Source organism: Nipponia nippon, unplaced genomic scaffold, assembly GCF_047370975.1.
Source record: "Nipponia nippon isolate SJK-2023a ecotype South Korea unplaced genomic scaffold, ASM4737097v1 scaffold_3, whole genome shotgun sequence".
In the NCBI taxonomy this organism is placed as follows: Eukaryota; Metazoa; Chordata; class Aves; order Pelecaniformes; family Threskiornithidae; genus Nipponia; species Nipponia nippon.
Window position 1 is genome coordinate 22942306 of NW_028262347.1, and position 26371 is coordinate 22968676.

At 40.7% G+C, this 26371-nt stretch overlaps 1 protein-coding gene across 1 annotated transcript in view; it reads right to left on the reverse strand.

Annotated features, from left to right (window-relative positions):
* Positions 1–7761: 7761 nt before the first annotated feature.
* MAPK12 (mitogen-activated protein kinase 12) overlaps positions 7762–26371 on the reverse strand; it is a 42524-nt gene continuing 23914 nt past the window's right edge. Inside the window, exons 5-12 of the mRNA XM_087765862.1 lie at positions 23694–23723; positions 21961–22008; positions 16965–17079; positions 16228–16299; positions 13999–14078; positions 13135–13213; positions 11364–11537; positions 7762–10566 (exon numbers count right to left, since the gene is read on the reverse strand). Of these exons, the coding sequence (XP_087621988.1) occupies positions 10496–10566; positions 11364–11537; positions 13135–13213; positions 13999–14078; positions 16228–16299; positions 16965–17079; positions 21961–22008; positions 23694–23723 (669 nt within the window). The 3' untranslated portion in view covers positions 7762–10495. The remainder of the gene's footprint in view (positions 10567–11363; positions 11538–13134; positions 13214–13998; positions 14079–16227; positions 16300–16964; positions 17080–21960; positions 22009–23693; positions 23724–26371) is intronic.

A 26371-nucleotide genomic window follows, 5' to 3' on the forward strand; every position in this document is an offset into this window, starting at 1 on the left:
GCACCTCAATGTCCTTCTTGTAGTGAGGGGCCCAAAACTGAGCACCGTACTTTAACGCACCTTCTTACTCCACCAAAAGACACATTTGCTATTACAGCTGTCACTAACCTACTTTTTTTCAGTATTTCTCGTATAACTCTCAAGGAACTCAAAACGTTTTTTCCAGTTTCAATGAACCAAGCCACTGGCCTTTTGTGTAACCCATTTCGATTACAAATGCGTAGCCAAATCACACCTCTGTGTGAGCAGTGAAGAAGGCGAGAGAGAGCAGGACCACCGCACTGTGGCAAGCGACCAGCCGGACCATGCCAGGCATTAGCTGGATCATCACAGGCAGCTCTAGACATCAAATGTGGTAATGGCTTAACAGCCATTACTTCTTTTGAATCAAACCTTTATGATTTTCTCTATGTTGTCATACAGGGGTGCTATCCCTGTAAATAGTCTGTAAGTCTTTTTGTCCGTCTGAGAAGACATCTAGTAGAACGATTATGTAAAAGTAAGCAGATTTTCCGTCTTATACACTTGTTAAAGCTTTTTATATACAGCCTAATGGGGTTACATAGTGCCTTCTCATAACACTGTGATGCCGGGCCCTCAAAATACGCAAAGACCTCAGCAATTGCTCCTATAGAGAGCATTCATATTGCCATAGCAATTCCCACAGCAGGCCTGAGAGTCAAGTCAACTGCTCCATCCCCACTCCTCCATTTTGTAGGATGGTCCCGTTGGTATTCATGACAGACTTTAAATCCTCTGCAAAGGGGAAGAATTCAATTAAAAAAACCAACCAACCAACCAAATCAGTCTTCAAACAGAAAGCATAGATGCAGTATGCTTTAAAAGAGTTGGGGAAGAAAATAAGTTTTTTCTTTCTTTGGGCCTTCAGTCCCTCAGAGTTCAGAGGGCAGATGGCAGGTTCCTTCCCTTTCACCCTGGCTTGTGTCCACATTGCCTCTATTGAGATCAAAGACATTTGGTTTCTATTACCCTATCTCGAAGAGAAGTTCACTGATAAAGAAGTCTCCACCCTAATGATTAAACCGTATTTGGATTTAAATACCTGGGCAGAGCCCTTCAGCCTGCAGGTCCATGACTCCAGCGCCCATTTGCTAATCTGGATGCAGACCCTGCGTGGCCTGCCTGTGAAATGTTGTGTCATTTGGCTTTCGCAGCCCTTTACCCTCATCCCAGGGCAATCTTTTCCTTCCAGTGGCGCTACTGGGAAATGAAACGGAGATGAATCCATCCTAAATAGTTACACAACAGCAAGAGCTGAATAAATAAGGAAAAATTATAGAGCAATCAGTTAGAAATGGCTCAAAATCAAACGGTACCTAAATGATCTTTAAAACTGTCATTTACTTCTAATTTGCTTATGAAGCTCAGGGAGGGACAAGCAGAGAAATAGTTAAATTTAAGGTTAATCAGGAGAGGCTGTTTTTTTTGTCTTCGGAACCATTTTCATTCTCTAAATAGCATTAAGGGTTTCATGCTGGTTGCAGTGACTGAAGATTGATAACTGTATCCACAGGAGGCTCTTTTCATTATGGAAACCATACAGGAGCAAATAGTTTAGAGGGGAAGGTATTTTGAAATTAGACTCAGGAGCATTCAGAGACAAAAGATCTGTGATTGCAGCTCTAGTTTCAGACCTTAAAAGGAGCATGTTTGCCTGACATGTTTGCTTCTTTAGCTTTTTTCCCTGGTAATGTCTGTCTGATAAAAGCTATCACCACTCCCTGTAAGCCTTGCCATGTTATATCTACATCTCTACTGCAGCATTACTACTGTTACATGTACTAGGGCAGACAGCTTTTTTTGTTTGGTGAGAGAGAAAAATATTTTTAGAAGATACATCCAGAGAGTGTAACCCGAGCACTCCGCTGTGTGGGTAAATGCTCTGTATTTCTTTTGTTTTTCTTTTTTTCTTTTTTTTTTTTTTTACAATTGGGTGAGATTTTGACATCCTTACTTATGCTGAGTAGTGTTTTTCTTCCTGATATTCTGTGAAAATGGAACAGAAGTAGTGGAGTTACTGACAGGCTGATCCTGTACCGAAGGAAGGCAATGACAGCTTCCATAACCCATGATTATATCCTGAAAGCCAAGATTCTGCCTGTTTTGCTTATGCTGAGTGTTACAATACATCCTATTGACGTCAGTGCATTTCACATCGCATACCTTGGTGTGAGCAAGACTGACAAAGGTGGCCAACATAAACAGGCCACCCATTCCCCCTTCTTGGTGAATTATCTTTCAGGAGATTATATAAAAACATTTGGTTTGGGAACGTGATATTAAAAAAGTATTTGGTATGGAAGGTACTTTGCCCTGCCGTATGGCTGACTGAGTAAAACATCCTCATCTTAATATCTTGGCTCCAGCAAGGGATGCTGCAGGTGCATATGCCAAGCTTTAAAGTGAACAGACAGCTTCTTTCCCCGTGCTTACCGGAGTCCTTACACAGCCATTCCCTCTCTGCACGCCGGTGGGAGAAGCCAGCTTGGGTCTGTGTCCATGCGCGTGAGAACATTCACTTGGCTATTTCTTTTTTTGAGAATTAGTAGCATTTGATTTACTTGGTAGGAACACTGCTTGAGTAGATAAAGCTAACGCAGAAAAATGAGGGGAACTACTGCTTCAAATTCTGCCTACTTCCAAGTTTTAATTTTTCTCCTTTCCAAGAGGAATGGACCATTCCTGGTTCAGGCTCTTCATAACCAGCCTTACTGACATGCCCATGTTTTTTAAGGCCTAACATTCCTGGACAAGAACAAAGAGACTTAGTCTTCTTTAAACCTACTAATTCGTCACAAATGATGTATGAACCTGGTACTTCATGATTATGAAGAATTTATTAACCCTCAGGCATCCTCTGGTATGAATTTGGCACATTAAGGCAAGTCAATCTTTGGAGCACAGTGATGCTCGCTGCTTGCTGAGCTTGGCTTTTCAGCCTTTCCTGAGCATTTCTCACGGGAGGTCACGCTTACCCCACTGCTAAGATTTGAGGTTACAGCGCAAAGTGAATTTTCCCTTTACATAAATAATTTATATCTTAAATTTCTTTAATGGTGCAAAACACTAGCTATGGAAAGCAATTCAAAAGCTGGAAGACATGCACCAAGTTCATAACATTAACCATATCAAATCCAGGTGATCAAACCCACTAAGCCAGCCATAAAGCATAAAAGGCTATAAAATCCATTGAGAAACCTAAGGAAAAGTAGTTAATGTTCTGGTTTAGAGACTTTAAATGGCAATACTGAGTAGCTATAGTAATTATAGTTACAGTGAGCTGTTTGTGAAGAGAATCCCACCCCTTTTAGAGTCTCCAGATAGTCACTTGTTTACATACGGCCATAGTTTCACACCTGTTCTGATAGTTCAGTGACCTTAATGTAAAGCATTAGCAGAGTGTTTAGAAGCTGAAAGGGGAGTCACCTTTAAAGCCTGTAATGTGACATGGGACAGGGAGTTCATTTGTGTCCCTGGTGATTTAGCCCTCCTGCTCTGCTGGCAGGCACCACTCGATCTCAGCATTCACAATATTCTCACTTCTGTGGTTTTACCTCTCTGACGAGTTTGACTGTTTATTTAAGATATTAGTAATGCCTTCGAAAAATCCTCCTGTATTGTCTTTTCTTTGTTTAAAGGAAATCTGTGCTCTCTTGCAGTTATTTTGCTTCCTATCTCATCATTACCTTTTGCACAAATGCATCATGTATGAAAAACTTTATTAGGGCAAATGATGTTGTCATGACATATACTTGGCCAAAATCCTGTTAATAACAAATTGGCACCGCCAATAAAACTTTTCAGCTTGACCCTAATTTAATGTAAACCACCATGTTTAGATCAGGGCAGAAGCAGGGCAGCAGCCAGGGACAGCCCCAGCCCCGGGCGCGGGGTACCTCCCTGGGGATGGGGACAGGCCAGGCTGAGACATCAGCCCGCGGGTGGTGGTGGCTCGGTGGGACCCATGGCCGGGCGTACGGCCGCGTGGCGGTGGGAGCTGCAGCTCAGGCAGGGCCAAGGTGAGAGCCTCAGCTGGAAGCAGCTCCTCCAGGCCAGGGTTTGGCTCCACGACATCTGGGAGCCTCTCCCCAGGGTCGCCGCGGGGAAGGGGCCACCCTTGGCTGCACTGGCTCTGAGCTGGCCCCCAGCCCCGGCAGCCAAACCTCCGGGGAGGCTCTCACAACCCTCACAGCAGAGCTCACTGTCATGCTTTCCTAAACGACTACTCCACAAAGGCTGCATTTTTATTATTTTATGGCTAGAGGACAACAGCACAAAGAGATTACAGTCATACACACCCATCAGTTTGGGGTGAGCACAATTTTCCAGTCACCATTGGCTCTGTGGCCATGTCTGTGCTAGTAAATTAGCCACGCCTGGAGCGGTTTGCTGGATCTAAGAAGTCCAGCTGGCAGGAAACTGCCCAGCTCCAGGCTATGAAAACCTCTTACCCTCCAAAGCCAGCTGACGGCACCCCACTGCCTGTTAGGAGCACCACCCCGCCACCGCCAGCTCCTTGTGCCGAGGGAGTCGCAGGGAGACCGCAGCTGCCCCGGGCCAAAACTCTGTTAGCAATTACCAGAGCAGGCAGCTGGAGTTCAGCACCTGGAAACACTGCCAGCCCTGGTGAGTTCGCTAGTGCAGACCCCACGTGTCCCACACGCAGCTCCCACTGGCTTGCACGAGCAAGCCCAGAGCCCTCCCTGCTTGCAGCAGGCACCGAGGTCTCCAGCCAACCAGCCAAAACACAAGGAACAGTCAAAGGCAGCTTTGGCAGACGTGGGGAGAGGGATCTATAGCTTCTACAGGGGGTCATTTTGGCTACCACAACCATGAGACAGTACTTTCACGTCCTGCAGTCCGCCTTGTCTTCATGATCACATAGTTGCCACCTTCTGCTGGGGGCAGGAGCCATAATCTCTTCTGATAAAAACATCCTAACACATTCCGAGAGAAGACTTAGTCATTACCCTCAAGGAAAGTGATACCATATGACGAAAAATAACATACTATGTGGTAAAACACATGGACAAGGAACTCACGATCACCTAGGTAAACTGTGTTGACAGTAGTAATTATAGGGACAGATTGAAACTGTTGAGACTACAATGAACTCCTGAGATTAATCTCCTGGTAGCTACATTTTTGCCTGGAAATCCAGAATTAAGATCCCTAGCTAACACGCTCACTGGAGATGCCTTACATTTAATGTAATCGTTTAAATGGAATCAAACATGTGCCTGATTTGATCATCTTGTTCCAGCAAGGTGGAACAACATAGATGTTTGTAGATGAACCCACATTTCTGAAGGATGCTTTCTGGGGAGTCCCCTGCAGTGTTGTGCTTGCCTCATCAATATGCAAACCTGTTCTTAAAAAGGTGCCCTGCTTCAAGACTAGCAGACATTTTGTGTGCACCAGTCATGCTTCTTCTTTGTTCAAAGTTTATACTATGTTAATTTTCTGCATTAAATAAAAAGTCTTCTTGAGATTCTTTTAAGAGTTCAAACTCTAATCAAAAATACTTGGTTACTCCAACCATGGTTCAGGATTCTTCCTGAGTAGCAATTTTGATTCCTGATAACTGACCTTTATTTTATAATGTCCTAGATCTTGAGAGAGGGGTTTGCTTAGAGAAAACTTTAGTTAATGCTTTTGTGATTACACTCCTCAGACATATTTCCTCTCCTTACAGTAGCACACTACCATTTTTATGAAAAAGGAAATTCAAACTTGACTCAAACCCAAAAATGTAAGGAGTTTCCCAGGAACAGCAAAACGGTTGGACACAGGCCAAAGCGGTGCTGCTTGGCGGCAGGCAGGAACTCTGTCATGTGCAAATGGGGCTTTTAAAATGCCTGAAAAAAAGCTGCCTTGGCCCAGGCCCCCAGTGGACTAAACCCTCGTGGTTTTCTGAGCGGTATAATTTTACTGTTATAGCCTGTGATAATATTAGTTATAATAACAATGAATTTCCCATTAATATCAGACTGAAGTGGATTAGGTGGCAGTCTATCACGAGTGTCGCTCAGGGGAGAGCCTCGCTGCTGCAGGCACCGCGCCAACGCAGCAAGAGACGTTCCCTGCTGCCTGCGCCCACGTGCCCCCAGCACGCTGCACGGCAAAACTGACAGCCTTCTCGAACGGGGCCTGAGCAATTTCTTCCACTACGTTTCATTTGGTTGCTTCACTGCTTGCCTCATTTTGCCTCTCAAAGATAAGAGCACATTCAAAATACTTCAATGAAAGGCATAAGAGTTGCATGCCTGAATCACTCAAGCTTAGCTGGGAAATGCACCTTGTCATTTACAGGTGAAGCAGACCTTGGAGTGAACTAGAAAACTCCATCATGGAAATGTAACGAGGTTAAGTGTAAAGGAGCTCTGTTTGCAGAGCAGGATAGCAGCAGACAAAAATAACGAATCCTTAAATTACTTCCCTTGTCCCCACTTACCTCCTTGCAGAGGGATGCTGTTCCTGGTGGCTAAGCAGCACGCATCATTCCCATGCCCGAGAGCTGCATGTGGTTGCTAGGAGGCAACGCAGTTTTTAGATCCTTATGTTACTATCCCAGAGGGCTGCAAATAATCTGTGCACAAGAGCTGCTCGTTAACAGGTAGTCCCTGAAGGTTCAAAGAGTGTCTGCATGATGGAAGTCCTTCTCCCTTGATCTTTCTCCAACTTGCGCTTCTGAATTCTTAAAAATACTTAGGAGGAGATTTTAAGTGCTGTAGTCCATGAAACTGCTTCTGGTGTTATTTGACTTACACAACCAGTTGCCTTACAGTGTATTCAGGAGATGGAGAATTAATCAGCAGAGACAGCAGGTGTTATCAGCCCCTATTCTCTCCCTGGTACCTGCAGGGACCATCTAAAGCCCTTCAGGAGTATTTCATACCAAGATCCAGTGAATGATAGCATCTAACAGATGCTTCATTCTCTGACAACCTTAGCTGAAGCAGACCATCTGATATTTAAACAGCAGATCAGAAAGTAGGAAGCTCAAAGAATCCCACCCAGCTCATATGCCTGCTAGCTCCGAATCAAAAACGAAGTGGATCTTCCAAACACATTTTGCAGGACACTTACTAGCACTCACCTCAGTGTTATCCCATAAAAAATGCAGAAAATAATCAAGAAGTGAAATTGTGAGCCACATCTGGCCCACAACAACATATTATCAACATTCAACATGAACGATGAGTCTTCAATGCAATGAAGACTAATAAGGGGACAATCTTGCTCTAGAACAGTCAGGGGGCACGTGGGTTTCCAGGGCAAAGGCCCCATATATCCTACTAGAACTCTGTTAACTCAGATTTCCCTGTCCAACTCAAAGATGTATATGCTTGATGACTGTCAGTCTGACTTTGGCTTTTAAAATGAGGCTGAGGAACGCAACTGCATTTAAGGACTGAAATCCTGTCCTTCAGAACAAAGCAGAGATGTCTGGTAAAATCCCAAGATGCTGTAAGAAATAATTAGGTGGCAGTAGGACAATCAGATCAGCTCTCTGGCTGACTTAAAGTTTGGAAAATGGGAGAAAGGTTAGGATCTGTGGTCTGACTGACTTCCAAAATAAACTCCATCAGCAGCTCATATTACATGAAATGTACCTAAAATATTAGGTTTCATACAGTTCCCTTATATCAAAAATACTATTTTCAGGAGTGATTATACATTTGGCAATACATATGGGGAAAATAAGACCATTATTGTGTAAAAAACAACCCCCCAACCTTTATTTTTCACAATACATTTCAAGTACATGCAGAATGTATTTACATTTCTCTTTAAGGCAAACAGAAACTGGGTTCTTATTCCTGAGTTGCTTAGCACCAGTAGAAATAGCAAATAAAAATGTAGGAAATGTTGTCTCTCCCTTTGAAGCAACAGCTGCCTCCCATGCAAAATATTTCTGCTTTCACCTTGCATTTCTTTGAATGAGCTATTTATACTAATGATCTCTATTGCCGTTTGGAGCCATTTCTGCAGACTTCAAACCTCTTAGCAGAAACATCTTGCCAAGATGTGACAAACTTTCCATTTTTGTTATTTTACCTTGCAGACTGTTTGCTGACTAGAAAGCACGGCAGTAATTCTGTCGTTGCTGGCACATGCATCAAGGTCTTCTCTTCAGTTATTTTAAGAGTTTTGTATTCCCCCAATATCTAGAAAAAACTAACACTATCTTCTTCTGTCTTTCTCATGCGGACTAGCTACTTCTCCAATACTATGTCACGATTAAGAGAGGGAAATGTTCACCTCAGCCAGTGGAGGTTTTTAGGGCTTGACTTCGCTAAAGCTAAAGCGGGGGGAAGTGAAAATGCCCACTGAAGTGTTGGCATTTACAAAGAAAATGCAAACCAGGTTTTCAATGAAAACACACGCTCCCTTGAAGTCTAACATTTGAGCCATTTGCATTATCTCAAGACTTGAGACATTCGTTAGAATTTAGGATGTTGAATTTCCATTTAAAATATAGAGGGAGCATTTTCAAAGAAGTTTGTGGCATTCTTCCATTGCCCTTGACTGGCTCTATCAAACCCATCAATTCCAATAGGCACTTTTCTCCCATGACTTTTAAGAGGACCACTGGGCATGATCCTAAAAGAGAAACATCTATTCCGTAAAAAATATAGTTCCAGTTCCTATTTAACAAAAGAGTGTAGTCCAAGCACAAAGTCAACAGTGGAAAATGGGGTATGACTCTTAAGTGTGCCTTCCTCAGTGACCTGTAGTGTGGAAAAATGTTTTGTTTCAAATTACATTCTCTTCTTTTTTTGCATGCCTTCCTGAAACTAAAGTTTTTAATGACTTGTCAAATACATCAATAATTCAAGGTTTCTTTTACCATATAGTCTCTCTAGGTGCCCACCTCAGCTAATCAATGCTTATCACAATTTTTAAACAAATGCTAATACTTACAGGTGTTTAACTTAAACATTCATTGAAAGAAACAGAACAACTGTGCCTTGATTAAACTTCTGGTTTAAATTGGTTATTAAAGCAAAAGCCCCCAAGTAATTTCTTAGTTCTTTTCCAGTTATTACCTGCTAAGATCAAATGTCTGTCTTCACAACTGTTTCACTTAGTAGCAACACACAACAGCATATCGCATTGGGAATAATCCACATTCAAACAGTCAACTGTAAAGAGATTACCTTTCACAAGGACAAGCAATCTCACAGAGAAATTCTTCACCAAACGTTTGCCAATTTCTTTTTCCTACCTCTGAGAGATTATTACAGACTAAGCACCTAGGAAAACAGAATAAATGAATCCAGACAGTAAGAGGAACTCACGAAGTGTCTAACCAATATCCCATCAGGAAGCTGACTCCCTCTGGTAAGGCACTTCCCAACAGAAGGTCTGAGGATTCCCCCCCCACCCCAAGTAAGATGAGTTCAAAAGGCTAAAAAAAGGAATGGTTGTTATTCTGCACCTGGAAACACCTCTATACACTGTGAACAAAACAGCTTGCTGCAGGTATTCCCAATGAACAGCTGCAGCATAGCATTTTTAGCCTCAGTTTATTTTCTATGTGACCCACCTGCAGCTTTATTTCTAAAATTGGCACCACTGATTCTACAACCAGTACATCCTCTGAGAAGATGTACTTTTTCAGTGATCATTTCAATACTAAGATGCTAGAGAGATTACAAAATTTTAGAAAGTCTTAAGAATTTCTCCCTGGAAATCCTTGATCCCTAGTCTATTATACAAAGAGACTACACTGTATTCAGAGGAAAATATTGTACCCCTTGACAGTGATTGTTTACCTAGCGACTGTTCACCTAGTGTGTTTGTCAAATCTTGTCCTGCTACGCTGGCTACTTTGAAAAAATCTACGACATTGACACTTCTCTGCTTCTTGCCTCTTGCCCAGATCTGTTAGAAATGACTGGAGCTCAGGTTCTCCTCCACTCACGTAGGACAGAGGACATAGGCATTCATTTCGGCTGTGCCTCCGCTACCCGCTGCACCAGCTGAGGCAGCAGAAGCTGATCAGCCTCCCCAGGCCTCTTACCAAGGTGAGATATTCTAGAGGAAGTCACACGAATACTTCTGGCATTCGAGACAGTTCAATGGCCTTGGAGAGCAGTCATGGCACATCTCTGACGTGCTCTGTGTCTCAGCTTGCTTAGGGTGGTAACTTGCACTCTTCTGATCTCTGATTTGAAGAATTAGTCCTACCTGCTCTTTCGAGGATGGCACCAGGTTACCACAGTCTGAATCCTTTCGTGCAGAAGGAAGAAGTTGTAGGCAAGAATAAGTTTCTGGACAGTTTTGAAATGCTACTTCCAAAGGCATCAACTTCTACATGCAGCGTAAAAGACATTGCTCTTTCTTACAGTGCAGATGAAACAGATCATGTCCAGTTTATTTATAAAAGTTTTATACACCTGAAATACCACAAACATTTACAACTTTCCTGCTTTCTTCTGAGTTCTGAACAGACCGAGTCATACAATTACACCGCTGTCTCCTTTGACTCTGATGTCTGTGGTGGCTTGAAGTTCAGTATCTCTTTATATGTAATGCCTGGAAAAAAACAGAATAAACATAGTGTTGCTGGTCTAATCAGAAAAGGAGCTGCACAGACATGAGCAATGGTTAGGTTCTGATCTATGTCAGGAAGAGAGAGACCTCTTCAGGCAAAAAGGAGAGAAAGAGTACCGAGGATTGCTTTTTCACCATTTCAGATTTGAAGAAGTAGCCCAAGACTGAAATGTTATAGGTGCTTTCAAAGGGATGCGAGCATTGACTTTACAGTATAGGGGGCAATATCCTCAGAAAGAGCTACTGAGCACATCAGCTTTAGAAGTCGAGCCCTCACTTAAAAGCCAAAATACGAACCTCTGGTGTTAAATGAAAACTAGCTTCAGAGTTAAATCTCTGCTGAGATAGATCTGTTTTCTGTCCCCAAGAGAACCCAACTTAAAATTAAGGCCAGAAACCATTGCAGTCCTATAGAGCCAACAGTTGAGGAATCTGTTTGCCTGTCCTATCCACTGGAAGGAACATGTTACAGAAATGGTTTCTTTCCTACGTTGCAGAAGATGGAAGGACAGACACGAGAAGGAGGAGAAGGAGGAGGAGGAGGAGAAGAGCCTCTGTTAGGAGGCAGAGAAGAAACCTTTGGGGATCGTTCCAGAAGGACTTGATAAGAGGAACACTGGCTTATCCATAGCTTTTCTTTACTTTAATGCTGTCTACTTTGTTCCATCAAAAGCAGAGAAAGTAATTTGTAAAGGTATATATACATATATATAATATTCCTATTTCTGGTTAGCCTTTCTATCTGGTCATTTGTTAAAACATCACAAAACTAAACTCACGCTTCCACTCATCTAGCGGAAGATCCATGTTATCAAATGTGTCGTCATATTTCTCAGCTTCAGTTTCTTCCTCAGGATCGTGAATTGGTTCAAAGTAAGGATGCATCAAAGCCTCAGCTGCTGTGACTCGCTTCTCTGCATCCAGCACCAGCATCTTCTCCAAAAGGTTTACAGCTATTGAACAGAAAACAAACAGTGCATTCAAATCACACCAATGATTCCAGCTTGTACACAGTAATGTTGCCCTGGAGATACTTCAAATAAATACCCAGAGTTGTAAAGCAGCATCATTGGGCGTTCATTCTATAGCCAGCGGGGCCCATCTGCATGACAAAATAGCTGGGATGTGTACAAAGCCTGCTGCAACGCAGAGATGCTCCCTTCCTTCTGTACGCAATACAGCCACATCACCTCAGCTAATGACTTCTCTGCTCCAGGACCACTGTGCTTGGGGCTTTCCCAGGTGTCTTTCATCACTGCCGCCACTGTGTTGTGGTTTAAGGTACATCACAACCTGACAGCAGCAGAATGAACAGATGGGTGTAGAGCTAATGAGGATTGCTCTGTGTGTGACCAAATCCAAGCCCAAGTACACTCTGAAGTTCACTAAGACAAGTCAGTGGTCCATGCTCAGAATCTCAGTGCTGACTTTATCTGCTATGTGTTTTTGACCTCAGCCAAAACAATCCAGGAAAATCTCATACGTTCCTCTCCAGTGGATTTTGGATCAGGTTCACTGTTAGACTGTCAAAATGGGCTAGTGTAAACAGAGATGATGAATGGTTTGTTTATTCTTTGTTTTTCTACGCTGAAAGAACGTTCCTGGGTTGGGTAGAGCAGCTGACAGGAAGAAGAGGCAGCAGCGTGGGACAGGATGCTGCAGCTCCTGCTTGCCACATCACGGATTCTCTCCAGCCTTCTGTCCCAGACCATGAGCAGTTAGTTGTTCTCTACATAAGGAGCAGCCAGATGGGCACAGAAGCAATAGGAAGAAATGTCCTAAAAACTAAATGGAAATGTGTAGAGTTTGCTGTAATGGAGAAGGTCAGTGAGCTAACCATGCAGTCAGGGTAAGAACTGCTTGTGGATCATGGTTTTTTTCTACTGTATTTGAACATACAATTTTAACTTCTTAAATTGAGAAGATTCAATTATCCTAATTGATATTATAATAAAACTGGCTTTGTGAGTGTTCAGGTCATTGGGGAATGGATAAGGTTTGGGCAGAGCCATCTCAGAGCTCTGGCTGCCTCTAGTCATGTCACAGTTATGCACACTTGGTATGCTCTTCTGGCCGTTTATATCTATCAGATCCAAGCCAGTGCTTCTCAGGAATGCACAGATGTTTCTCAGGATGTATTCATTCCATGACTAAAACGTCAGCTTTCTATTTGCTTGCATTTCTACTGTAGATCAGATTGAGCTTTCAGAACTATATTTCAAATATAATACACAGAAAAAATTATTACATATGTTTAATTTCCCAAGGCTCTTGAGAAAGCTGCTCCAGTAAAACCATTAAGCAGATGCTGGATTGGAGTCTAAAACACAAAATATTGCTTTTTTTGACTCTTCTAAGAAACATCTGATTCCTGGCAGGGTCTACACTTGGCAAAGTTCAGCCACTAAAATCAAAGTTATGAATTATGGAAAGCAAGAGATAGAAAAGCACGAAAATCATCACATAACCTATCACATGACCGATACTGCTGCTGCCTCCAATGCAAACACAAGAACAAGACAAATTGTACATCCACACAAACTGTCTTACCCAAAGGATTCGCATACTTCAAGATGGATGCAAAATCTTTTTTCTGGACTTTTGGGAGGCTTTTGATATAGTTTTTTGCCTTAAAAGAAACATGAATATTAAATTAGACCTTTGCCACCTTTGTAATGTGACAATACTAACTATATGCTTAACAGGTAACTCATCAATGCTTTGATAGCACATTGTACAGATGGATTTTTTTGGGGTCATAAACCCTGATTATATTCACCTTCTTGTGGAAGGGAACTTTTTTTTTAAATCCAGCCTTAAAACTGTGATTAAGAAATGATAATGTACAGCTTTAATTATTAGTGCTAAATATTTATTATATTAATTAGAATAAATATGTATGCATAATTTGAAAGAATGTCATAGCAAGTTTACAGGAACCTTTAGAAGTGAATCTTATACAGTAATTCATTAGTATTTAAATTGTATAGTTAGTCTAATGATTAATTTTAGTTTTTTCATAGTAGGTGCTTAAGGATTCTAGAAGGACATCCACAAAAGAATAGGAAAGACGAAGTGAGAGACATCTGCAGAGCAACTGGGTTTTCTGAATAGGTTCATGTTTTCAGTACATTTCTGATAAAGGTAGTAATGCATCAGCTCAGCTGTTTATATGGTACACACTGGAAACTTTGAAGTATTTAAATATATAGATTTTTCAAGTGTCCTGATCATTTTCTGTGCCCCCTTAATCTCCAGTAGCTATTCTGGCTGTGCAAAGCACTTCAAGGCAGAGACGTACCATCAGGGGTCATTTCAGTAGTCAATACATACTATCTCAGCCAGTCTATGAACTAAGCATGGCTTAAGTCAAATTAAGACATGTAAAACCAACTGACAAAGCAGAATACTCACATCTTGACTCTGCAGTTTTTGAACAAAATCTTGAGTTGGTGTACCTGTTATTTTCATTATTTCTGTGAGTTGGTCCAGATCTGAATACCAGAAATAAGGAACAAAGTCTTTCACCATAAAACTAAACACATTGCAAAAACTGTGAGTTTCTTTGCTATCGGAGAATAAAGCAAAAATCATAATGCAAGGACTGAACAGAAGATTTACAAAAGATGAGATGAAAGTTCTCCATTTTTCTTGCAAAAGGCAAAGACACTGAAAGCACCTGAAATAAAATATCCTATAACTTGGGAACACATAATTGAATCATCTGCAAACTCCTCTAGCATCATTGGGCCTCCCCTACATATTTGGTCAAAATCAGTCCAAAAGCATTGGAATATCTGAACAATCAACACATGTATTGCATGCATTGCCCTGGTCTATCCAATACTTAGGTGACATAGAGGCAGGAAAAGTCACAGGGAACATCAGATGGTATGATAAACGTAACAAAAATCAGAGGAAGCCAGTCTGTGCTAGTTCTTCTCCATATTGAGAAACTTCAAGGAAAAAAAATTAATCCCTCTCCTCCTCATTTCCCACAGGCTTAGCTCAATTCCAGATGCTGAGCTGTTGGAGACATTGGGGTAAGGCATCAGAACGCTCCCTAGTCTTCTGTGTCCTAAACCAGCACAGATTAATCAGCAATAATAGTAGCTGTTTCAAAGAAGAAACAGCATATTCACATGAGACTAATGCTGCAGGGAACAGCTTTATGGCTTGTTTGCTACGCTGCTAAGAGCAGCAGATGAGAAGCGAGAAGCTAGATCAGCGGTCGGCACACGAGGCTTCTACTAACGTCTGCAGAAAAAGGCAATGGTGGGTAACGCTGATGAAACAAATAAATAGATAAAATCCCTTACCTAGTTTGCAGGATAACCTATTCATATTACTAAAACAAAAATCCCTTAAGTTAGCTGTTTTCTTATTCACTTAGCCAGAGCTGAACCCACGGCTGCATTTCCCTGACAATAGGTAATACTGATTCATGCACTTAAAGGCCAGCAAGGACTATCATGCTGGGTTTTCCTTCGTAACACAGGACGTAGAACTTCAGCCAATAGTTCTGAAATCTCCAAAACCCAGTATTACTAAAATACTAGCTTTTCTGCTCTTACATTTACAGTGCAACTTGAAAATTATGACTCATTCATTTCCTTATTTATGTACCAGAATGCTCAAGGTTAGCATTAGTTGGGAAATGCTATGTTAGTCAACAGCTGTTCTTTGGCAGGCCTTTTAGTATTTTCTTGTGAAGAACTAATGCGTACTTAAATCGTGTACAGCTGAAATAATTTGATGTATTCTACTTTTCCACAGTCCCCGTCATTTTTTTGGTGAATGCAATCTTCCTTTTTTATGTTTTTCCTCACAAAACAAGAATAATATGATCCATGCAATGAAGTCCTAACCTTACATATAAGTACTTAAATACAAATATAACTAAAATAAACAATTGTGATTCTGTGATTCTGTAAACAAGTATTTGCAGATAAGCAATTTATTGACTGGAACTCCACAAGGGGAAAAGCAGTGCAAAATGATTAGGCTGAGCTGTCAAACATACAAAGCTGGGAAACAAAAAAAAAAGTAAAAAATTCTTGTGGTCTTCTATTAACACTGTCCTCTATTAACTATCACAACTACTACTGCCAATGAAGTATCACTTGAGGTCGAATTATGGCTTAATCTTAACTATTTTCTTAATTCCTCAGCAGTGAAATGATTGGACTAGATGTTTTCTGTAAATCTTAAAACATTTTACTAGACGTTACTTACATAACATTTTTTGGTCAAAGTCTCGAAAAGCATGACATGGACTAGCATGTGCATGTAAGTCCGTATCCTACAGCAGAATCTTCTCTATGTGTTCTGGAGTTGTGGAATCTATTACTAAAAAAATCAAAATATGCCTTTTCTATGATCACAGAACCTTTTACCTGATGATTTAAAGATGTGATTGAAAGATCACGTCTCTTTCACTATTGAAAAAGTTCAGTAATACAAGTTTTAATTTGCTGATGTGCAAAAGTAGTACAGATATCAAATAACCAATTAATGAGAGATGCAAACCATTTTACTATTCATTTCAATTTGTGCTCATCAGTTTTTGAACAGACCTACTGTATCACATAAGAACCTCTCATCATTTTCTTACATTAGTGTCATAAATTCACTGAAGGATACGATCGTTTCCTTTGAACAGAGGCCTCCCTGTTATCATCTCAGCCATTATACAGCCCACAGACCAGATGTCAACTGAAAAAAAGACCAACAGTCACATTAAATTGCTGAATACTTGTCCATTTAGCTGTACATAGATTTTAATTTAAAACATATTTTAAAGAAGTGCAAAATCTACCTTTACAGCCTGTTACAAAATAAATTAGTGCCTTGCCAAGTATGATGAACGGCTTAAGTAAAACTACCAGCCTTTCTAATTAGCAAACGGGAGATAATCTGATACTATGCAGAATCAGTTTCTCAGTAACAGGCAGATGCATGTGGGAAGTAAATTTTCAATGGTTTCAAAAACTTCCATAGCTATCCTAGTGTTACTTGAATTCCCTCCTGCCATCTTCCCCTGTCTGTTCGAGTTACAATCAGCACATCTTTGCAGGAAGATGACAGTCAGGTCGGAACACAGGAACGTAGACCAGACCGTCACATCTGTATACGTTTATACTGCTTTTTTCCAACCACCTTGGCACTTTCTGTTACTCTCAGAAAATAGACAAAAAAGACCCCAAACTCACAATCACCAAATGATTACCTGCAATTTATCTACAAGGAAGTTTTGCATAGTTACGTTGCCATTTCCACCTCCAATTTCTCATTCACTTCAGAAACAAAGACTTGCTTATATATTGCCTGATTCAGTGAATGCTTCAGCTCTGTTAAGACTTTTCTGAAGAGATGCTGACCTGTTTGCGTATAATGCATCCAGTTAAGTATGACCTCTGGGGCTCTGTACCACCTTGTAACCACGTAACCAGTCATCTCGCTGTCTGTATGCCTTGCCAATCCAAAATCCAGAATCTGTAGTGGAAGCACAAAGTACATCCTGATCAGACAGCTAGTTATCTATTTTATACAGACTTTACAAATGCGGAAAATAAAAGAATTGGAGCATTCTGCAGAGACTGGCTTATTTTTGCATCTTTTTTCTCACTGAAGTGTCTTGTTCTCATTTGAAAAATCAAGACAGAAGTAGCAAGGAGCTTTACGATTTTTTTCCCCATGTTAGATGGTAACACTAAAAACATACCGTAAGAGTAAGGAATTACGATTATTTACCCCGCCTTGAGTTTTCCCCAAGCTACTGCGTCAACTACAGAACAACCCTCTGTAAGAAACACAAGGTCAATGCAATTTTTTAAAAGGATTATGCACAATTCAGCTTATTTCTAAGACTCTCAGATATTTCTCTCTAGATATAGCAATGTGTACAGCAGCAAGATTAAAAATGAATGTTACGGCCTTTCATTAACTTCTACAAAATTGGCTAACATAAAGGCCCACCTGTATGGACCTTCAAAAGATGGTGCCAAAAGATGTGGCCAACACTGAGGAACACTCCTGTAATGACAGTCAGTCCATAGTTTATCAGGAGGTTCATGCTTCTAACAAGAAGCAGGGGTCTTGGATAAGTAACGCCTATTCAAGATAAATCATCATCATCCACAGATACTGGAATATGTAGCTTTGCATGCATAGCTATGCACTGGCTTCCATGTGTATCAGGCTTCATATATATTGACAGGGCAGACATTTTTACTAGGAGCACCTGTGCATTAATATACCAAGAGTGATGTTTTTGTAATACTCTCTGTAATTAAATATTTTAAAATATTTCAGGATAGTTTCATCATTCCCTGGAACTAGCAGAAAGGAAAATTATATTTTCATTCATAGATCAAGAGTATAAAATGTTACAGCTTATCTTTATTGCCATACTTGAAACATCATTTCCACATCTTCCCCGTAACTGCTGATTACCTACCCACTTAAAATCAGGAACAGGATGCCAAGGGAGAGATTTTTATTCTTACCAATAAAATACAATTGATTGCGGCCAAAGTTACCCCTCAGAAATTTGGGTACGAAAGATTTACTGGAATCAAAATATTTGCAGTAACAAAATACACTTCTATATACAGCTTTCAAATTTATTCTACACATACAACACACATTATGTCTTTCCAGTAACACCCGGGGAGGGGGTGGTAGAAGATAAAAGGAAGTTTTATGTAATAGGTCAAGAGCCACATGTGGTACCATCTACCCTGTCACAGCTTTTTAGGCCTTTTCCATACTAAGGCTTGTGACACCTGGAGTTGGAGACGGCTAAAATATAATTTGGCTTTGTATTTTTGTAAAAGCAGAAAACAACAACGAGAATTTTTTTGCATTATGTATTAACTTCAGGATTTCCTTTCATTTACATATTCATTAGGTCAGGAACAAGTGTGTCCTGTTAGTACTTAATATTAACATGGCACCACTTCAACAACAAACTTCACATGAAACTATTATTCTTATACTCTAAGCTTCAACTTTTCAGCCGAAACTTCCAAAGCAATTTTCAGAGCCAGTTTGAAAATCCTTTTAATAATGCAGGAATTATGAAAGAGAGAGCAAATTCCTCTCAGCTCCTCAAGGATAAGCTCCCCTTCTACATAGCAAACTTAATTTTCCTAACTTGCTTAAATAACCGTAACAAAAATAACTTGTAACTTCAAGACGGCAGAAAGGGCAGTGATTTCCCCTTCGTTGTCACTTTTCTGATTCCTGTGTAGCAGTTGAGGGCATGAGATGAGGGAGCCAGAAAGCTCATTGTGAAAAAGAAAACTGATTGCTTATTAATTAATTACCAATTCAAGGAACTGTTCCAACTCGCCTACAGCCTCATCGCCACCGGAGCCGATGCAAGGGAAGCTGCTGAGTGCAGAGACATGGGGGAGAAGGGCTGGACTAGCCCTGGCAGCATGGTCCTGTGCCTGCATAAGCTGGCTTTGAAAGCGCAGTCTCAGAGCAGGGTCACATCCTGCCCATTGCAACCGAACGCATGCATGCAGGGGAAATCAGTTCAACTCCTTCAGTGTAAGAGTAAAATTAGTTAAATCCTCGCTTTGATATTTTTCATGCACGCTTCTCAACACATTATAGTTTGCTTTCTGTTTATAGACTGAAGTTGCCTTTTGACAACCAGTATTTCCTAATTGTAAATTTGCACTTTTCTTCTGGATATGATATCAGAGCTTATCACACACCCAGGGGCAGCATAATTTCACTCTGAGAGTCAAGAAACAAAAACTAAAGCTTAACACTACATTTTGTCCTTGTCATTTCACAAAATTGTGTTCTGATATAGAATTATTTGCCTCAGTTTATCTAAAAGCTTTAACATGCCTAAGGCAGCAGAAAAATAAGTTGTGTTAAATAAGGAGATACAGTGGAGATACAGCAATTTAATCATGGAAGAATGTCTTAGACCTGGGCTGCATCTCAAAACGTAATTGCACAGCTTGGGGGGGGCGTGGGAAGAGAAACATGTACAACTGCTATTTCTAAATTCTCTTTTTTTTTCCCCATCACCCTGGGACCCACTCACCACCTGGCCACCTACAAGCCACGAGGAGACAACGGCTTTTTTGTGTTAGATAGGGAAATTCTGAAATGACAGGACACTGAACATTCAGGTAGGTCTCCAAAGAGCAAAAATTGTAGTACAACAGCCAGATGCAAGTATATAATTTGTATGTTGTATGCTAAAAAACATCTTTGCAGTGTTGCATCAACTTTTATTTTATTTAATTAAGGGAGTGCTTCACAACCTTTGATCTTCTTCGGTAACCCCCAACTTGTAGAGTTAGACTTTTTGTATTTATTCTGAAATTCTCATATAACTGACCTACTCCCATAAAATCTTATGTCTCTTTTAGGGAGGAAATCTTGGCCAAAAGATGTAAATGTACTTAGGTATCAGGACACAAAAGCCCCCATTCAAATTTACTGTTGTTTTGTGAGGATGTTTAGGCCAGTCATGATTCAAGCACAGGACAGAAGATGTAGCTTGATTTTGTAATTAACTGAAAACCCCTGACTAGCCTTTCAGATTGCTAGAGCTAAGAGAAGATAGGTGACAAAAACAATTCTAAAAATTAATAATGATCTATTAAAATACAAGAATAGAATTAACTGGGGTCTGGAAGCAGTCTAGGGTTACTATCTCTACACTCAAAAGAATAAACAACATTCCTAAAACAAGCAGTGTTGAGTACTACATAATTCTACTTCATAATAAAGAATTGGCTTTTTTGTAACAAAGTCATTCTACACAGCCAAACAGATGCATTTTTACTAGGTCTGGGTACATTGCGTAATTATTTCTGAAGTACAAATACTATCCACTCTAACAGGCTTTGAAAGATTTCCAATACATGTAAGAAACTGCTATCAGAACTGGTCAGATTCAGTATTTCAGTTCAATGATTTAGAAGGAGGCTTGAGGTGACAAACGTTGTGCAGGAGAAGATGGACTCCACTCAGAACATTTCCAAGGAAGTGGCAACATCTACACTTCAGGACAGATACTTTCCACAATGGGTGCTACAGCCCCAGCCTCCAAGAGTGCATGCCAGCTAAGCCCAGTTTCCATACTGGGAAGAGGTGTGGGTGTGCACCGTCCTCCTACCCATCTTTCGAGGGAAGCCCCAATGGGCAGGATGAGGAGAGTCACGGTACATGCCAGTGCTTGCCCCACTCCAGAGAAGCAGCAACCAGGTAATACAAGAAATGCCATAAAGTGCAACTGTCTTGCAGCATAGCAACAGAAACAGCTAATAGCTGAACTACAGGAGGCTGAATTAGGAAGTCTCCCTTTAATGATTTTTTTTCCTCACTACTTCAATTAAGAGCAACAATCAAGCAGAACTGATATATTCCTGCTATGAAATACACTGTAATCTAAATGCAATTAATACTACTGCTAGTTGTAACAGTGCAGAAGGAATCACTTTCAAAGAAATAAGATGTTCTTGTTCGTGGTGAGCAGTATGCGATTCCTCTCATGCTTCTCCGAAGTGATTAGCTGCAACATATCATAAAAACAGTTCTCCATTACAGCTCTTGGCCAAAAGATGTAAATGTACTTAGATATCAGGACACAAAATCCCCCACTCAAATTTACTGTAAACCATGCCATGATTTTTTCTTGAAAGTATTTTTAGTTGAGTGACTGCATACTAGTATTCATTGCAATATACACATCACACAGGAAAAGGCTGACCAAAGTCACCAACCGCCCCAACGATGCTGTGAATATAGCAACCTGTGGCACTGACCTCACCAGAAATCCTCCCCTACATCTTGGAGTCAACCCTCATTTCCCCGCTGTGAGCACTGGGTACCAGCTTCCCGGAGTGTCCTGTCTGGACTGGATGTTTTCAGCTGGGACATCCTGGGCAACATGTCTAGCTTGAGCTGCAGCCACTTCTTGTGCTTGGCTCTAGAATGATCTCAGAAATTGATCATCGCCTCTGTCGTTCGTATGAAATGCACATTTATGTCAGTCAAGGACATACAAAGAGGAGGTGAATAGATTTTCACTATTCAGGGCTTTATTTCTTAAATAAATATTTAATTATTCTTGCGGCGACTGAAGTCAGACAAATGGGAAAATACTTATAAGGAGCCGTCTCTTGTAATTCTTCTCAAGACTGTTACCACTGCCCATCTGATCTTCTTCCCTTCCATTTTCCAGCGTTCCCCTATTTTTCCATGACTCTTCAAAGCCTGTGGACTAAAAGCCTGGCCCATCACTGAAACCAGCCAGCACGCCTACAGCTGTTGCACCCGTTGTTTTCTGTGGTATATTTGTAATACATCTAACTGTTTTTTCAAATAAATATATCCTACCTTCAATTCACAGTCTTCGTTTACTGCCAAGTTTCCAGGCTTTAGATCCTGTAATCAGATTTGAAATGGATGTTATTTATTTATTTTACAGCAAGCACAATAAAACACACTTTCTTTCTTTCATTTAGGTTTAATGGTTTTCATACAACTACTGAGAACAGCAACAGGTAAAACAATGTCATAAATCTAAATTAGAAAATTAAATATAACAAATAACAGAAACAAAGACACAAACTTGAGTATGTTTGGCTTTTTTCCAGTATGTTTTCCCCCCAGACACAACTTTTTTTTTCTGCTAGAAGTCAGGAAAATACTTGCCAGTGAAGGAACTCACTCATCTTACTGTGAGTGGGGTTTGGACATAAATTTGTTGCATTTAATACTAACACCACAAAGTTAAAGATTCACGTTTATATTTCTGGACTGTACACATTGCATATCAAAATATACTTTAAAAAGGTTCCATAACCTGACAGACCTAGGAGGAGTACTGAAGGAATCAAGCAAGATTTTACATAAAAGCCCATGCTCTCTTCTGTGGGAAAATCAATTTCCTAATGAAGTCAATTGAATGGAGACTGCAACATGAAAAAAAAATTCCCTTAAGCCTCTTTAGCTCCTGTAGGGACTTCTAATGATCTTCAAAATTTGTACTTCTAAGTTTAGCAGCAAAAGGAAGAGTACTGGCAACGACTAAGAAGATTTTGCAATGTCAGTGACTCTTAGACATTCACAATTATAAAGAGAAAGAAAAAAATTAAGTTTTCCTTCAGCTTTTGCAAACCTTTGTTTGTCACTTCAGCACCAGACATTTAGAGAAATCTTCTCTCTGAACTTTTTATCAGGCATCCAGCTGTTTAAGTTTTAAGATTAGAGGGACTTTGGAGAGAAACAAATTGATGCAAAGAACCATAATGAAACTAAAAAGCTCAAGGGACATCAAGAGGGAGCTTAGAAAAAGTCTAAGCAACTGTAAATTTAGACCACGGTCACAGCAGTCGTAGAAATAAAAGTATCAATTTATTACACTGTTTTGGCAGTTTGCGTAGTTTCCATGTCCAGCTTAAAGCTACTGTACAATATGCACTTTCTGTGGTACTCCTGATATTTTATTAAAAATGGCCAGTTTCTACTGGTCTGATGCAGTTTTTTGGGAAGTTATGCTGCTTGGTACCAGAAGGGCATCATTCAGAACTCCTTCTTCACAGTGCTAAAGTGATTTTAAGTGGACTTTAGACACAGCAGGAATTCAAAAAGAATCAGATGCTTACTTTCAGAAAAAATTGAAGTTTTCAAGGCTCTAAAATTTTGGACTATCTTTTCAGTTTCTACATTTTCATTCCCCCCCAACTTCGAACATTAACATGATGTTTAAACAACATTTAAACATTGCTTCTAAAAGTTTAATCTTAATTTTTAAAAAAGCCAGAAAAAACGCTTATCCATCTCAGTTAGGGCACTATTTGCTCTTGAGGGGACATAACACTCAACTTCAGAAAAGTAATTTAAGAAATCCAAATCCAAGCTGTATTCAGTGCCACTTGAGTGCCCAACTTACACCGATGTAGCCCTGCCTCCTTTTGTTGCTATTGAACAAGAAACCAAAGGCATCATCGAACACTATAAATAGAGACACTATACACAGAAGTTCAGGCATATTTATGAGCATGCTTATACACAAACACCACTCACATTATCAGAATATAAACATCTTTTATGTTGTTTCCACTTACCCTGTGAATTATGCCTGATGAGTGAATATACTGTAAAAAGAGAAAGTATTTTTTTAGTTAATGAGGTCCTGACTTTAAGAAGTTGCCTTGGGCAGGGGAGAAAGTACTTTTTCATGGTGCTAAAGTAATCTGACATTAGAAGATGTTTATTTATTGCACAGAAGATCTTTTTAGCTATGCTTTTAATGTTCAGATAATTAAACTAGCATTTTGCCCTTCCCTCCCCCAATAATGAGAAACCAGTAAATCAGTTTGAGTACTGCAACAGATCATACAGTTTTTTCTAATTCTTCCCATACATAAAACCCCATTTCCAGTTAATTTTTGGCATTGCTAGATATATATATGTGTATCAAAATAAATCCTGCTATTTTACATATCAGAAATGCTCTCTTGCAACAGACATCTCCTGTGTGCCATCATAGTTTAGATTCATACGCTCCAGCAGTACTGAGTTTTTAGAAATCCTTTAAGAGCAGGATGAAGGCCAGTCAAGGTCTCAGGTGAGAAGTCTTGCTACACACTTCAATACGTCCTCAATGAAACATCGAGAAGTCATGTTACAAGACACTCTTCCTTTACCCGAACATTTTCATCACCCTTCAGTGACCTATTTAAGGGCTCTCAGAAGTCAAACCAACAAACTGAACACCTAGGACTAGCTCTTTTGGGAAGACACCTGACCAAACACAGATGTCTGTCACCAGAGGTTCCCCACTGAGGTATGCAGCTCCTCTCACCAGCTGAATGATGCCCTAGAAGAGACTATTTTCATCACAGACAATAAAGGGAGCCTCTAGTAACTAGTTCAGACATAGGCATCTCTTTTGCAGGGACTGAAATGCAGAAAGTTGTCCTGAACTGAGGACATGCTTTCCAAGAGCAGCCCGGGACATCCTACTTGTGTTCACTTCAGGTGTGGGGACCTGATCTGAAAACCCCACAGACCATACTACTGATGGCAGCATACCGACACTAAGCAACACGAGAACAATAAAGGCTTTTTAAAAAGTCCCCAGAAAAGACGGGTGAGATGCGACTCCCACAAGCTTCACCTGGAGAGTTTTCATTTTATTCCACCCAGAAGAATGGGACAATAACTGGGAAAAGAGTTACTGGAAACCAGCTGTCAGAGCCGGGACAGAGCAACCAGGGACAGTCGGGGTGGTCTCACGGAGACGCACCGAAGCACTGAACTTTGCAGGGTAACTGCCAACCAGCCATAGCCCCAGCAACCGTTGTCTTCTTCCCCAGCAGCCATGTTGATGAGCAATTAACCTTGTAAATGCAACTGTCCCTCTGCACAGGGATCCTCACAGTCCACCTGATGAGCGGACCAGGGAAAAGAAAGCAAAGCTACAGATCAAAGCCAACTTCTTCAGACAGATCCAACACGCATTTCAGACTTAGGTTTCTGAACTTAAACAAAACCTATACAACCTAAGCAGCACAAGACCTGGATTTAAGGCACCAAGCTTTTAAAGCAGCGACTGAACAAAAATAAAATCTCTGACATTTACTTTTTCCTCTCTTACACCTGACGCAGTGCTCCAGATGTGGTCTCGTAGGTTCTGAAAAAGAGGGAAAAAAATCACTTCCCTTAACCCCGTGGCTACAACTTCATCAATCCAGCCCAGATGGTGGTAGAACTTTGCTGCCGCATGGGCGCACTGCTGACTGCTGTGCCCGACTCCACGCAGGACTTGGCGTTTGCGGTAGACCAGTTTCTGCTGCATATTACTTGCAGATGAGGTAAGGTTTAACATCACCCATAGGAACTGCTGAAGCGCTTCACAGGATTTCCTGGGGCCGACACAAGGGGCTGAGGGCGCAGGGCTGTTCCCCAGAACGTAGGCTGTAAAACCGCTACAGCAAACGAAGAGCTACAAAATGTTGTTTCTGTCATGGATGTGCATGAAGTGGATCAGGATGGGAGGAACCAGATGCAAAAAGAGGAAGTTTGTCATTTGTACGTGGAGACCAGAGAGGATATATACTTTTTTTTCTTTTCAAGAAATGTATCTCTAAGTGGTTAGACTCCCAACAAATGAGGAAAAAGCTGACAACTTCTGCCAATAGCCATCTTGATCAAGGATATCACAATGACTACTTGCATTCTAAATAATTTCAGTGTCTTCTTACTGAAGCCTCTTGATTTTCCAGAGCAGATGCTTAAAATAGTCTATAGGCTATTTTTGCTCATATGACTGTAGACAGTAAGGAAATAAGTGGCAGACCCAGGAATTTCTGCACCTAAGAATGTGGCATGTAGAAACAGGAATTAAAAGGACTGCACCCTGCGGAGTTTTAGTTAATCTCACCTGCTCCGGGGGAAGAGCATGCTTTCGCTGGCATTCTCACCCCACTGAAGGTTTTATGAGCGTTCACAGCACCACAATCATGTTAACACTTTGGGGAGAAGTATATTTTCTAAACACTCCTCTTAATACAACACTACTGAGATTACATGAAATAGCACTTATTCCTGGTGCTAATGTACACATCAGCCTTTCTGTAAGCTGAAATACTGCTGCTGTGCTGCAGTGTTTCTTTAACAATAGCAGTATTTTTTTAACTGCATTTTATTATCCCCTGGCAGGTAGCAGCACTGGAACTATGCCAGTCTTCGTTCAGAAAATTTTCCATTTCGGTTCAATAACCTTCTGAAACAGGATCCT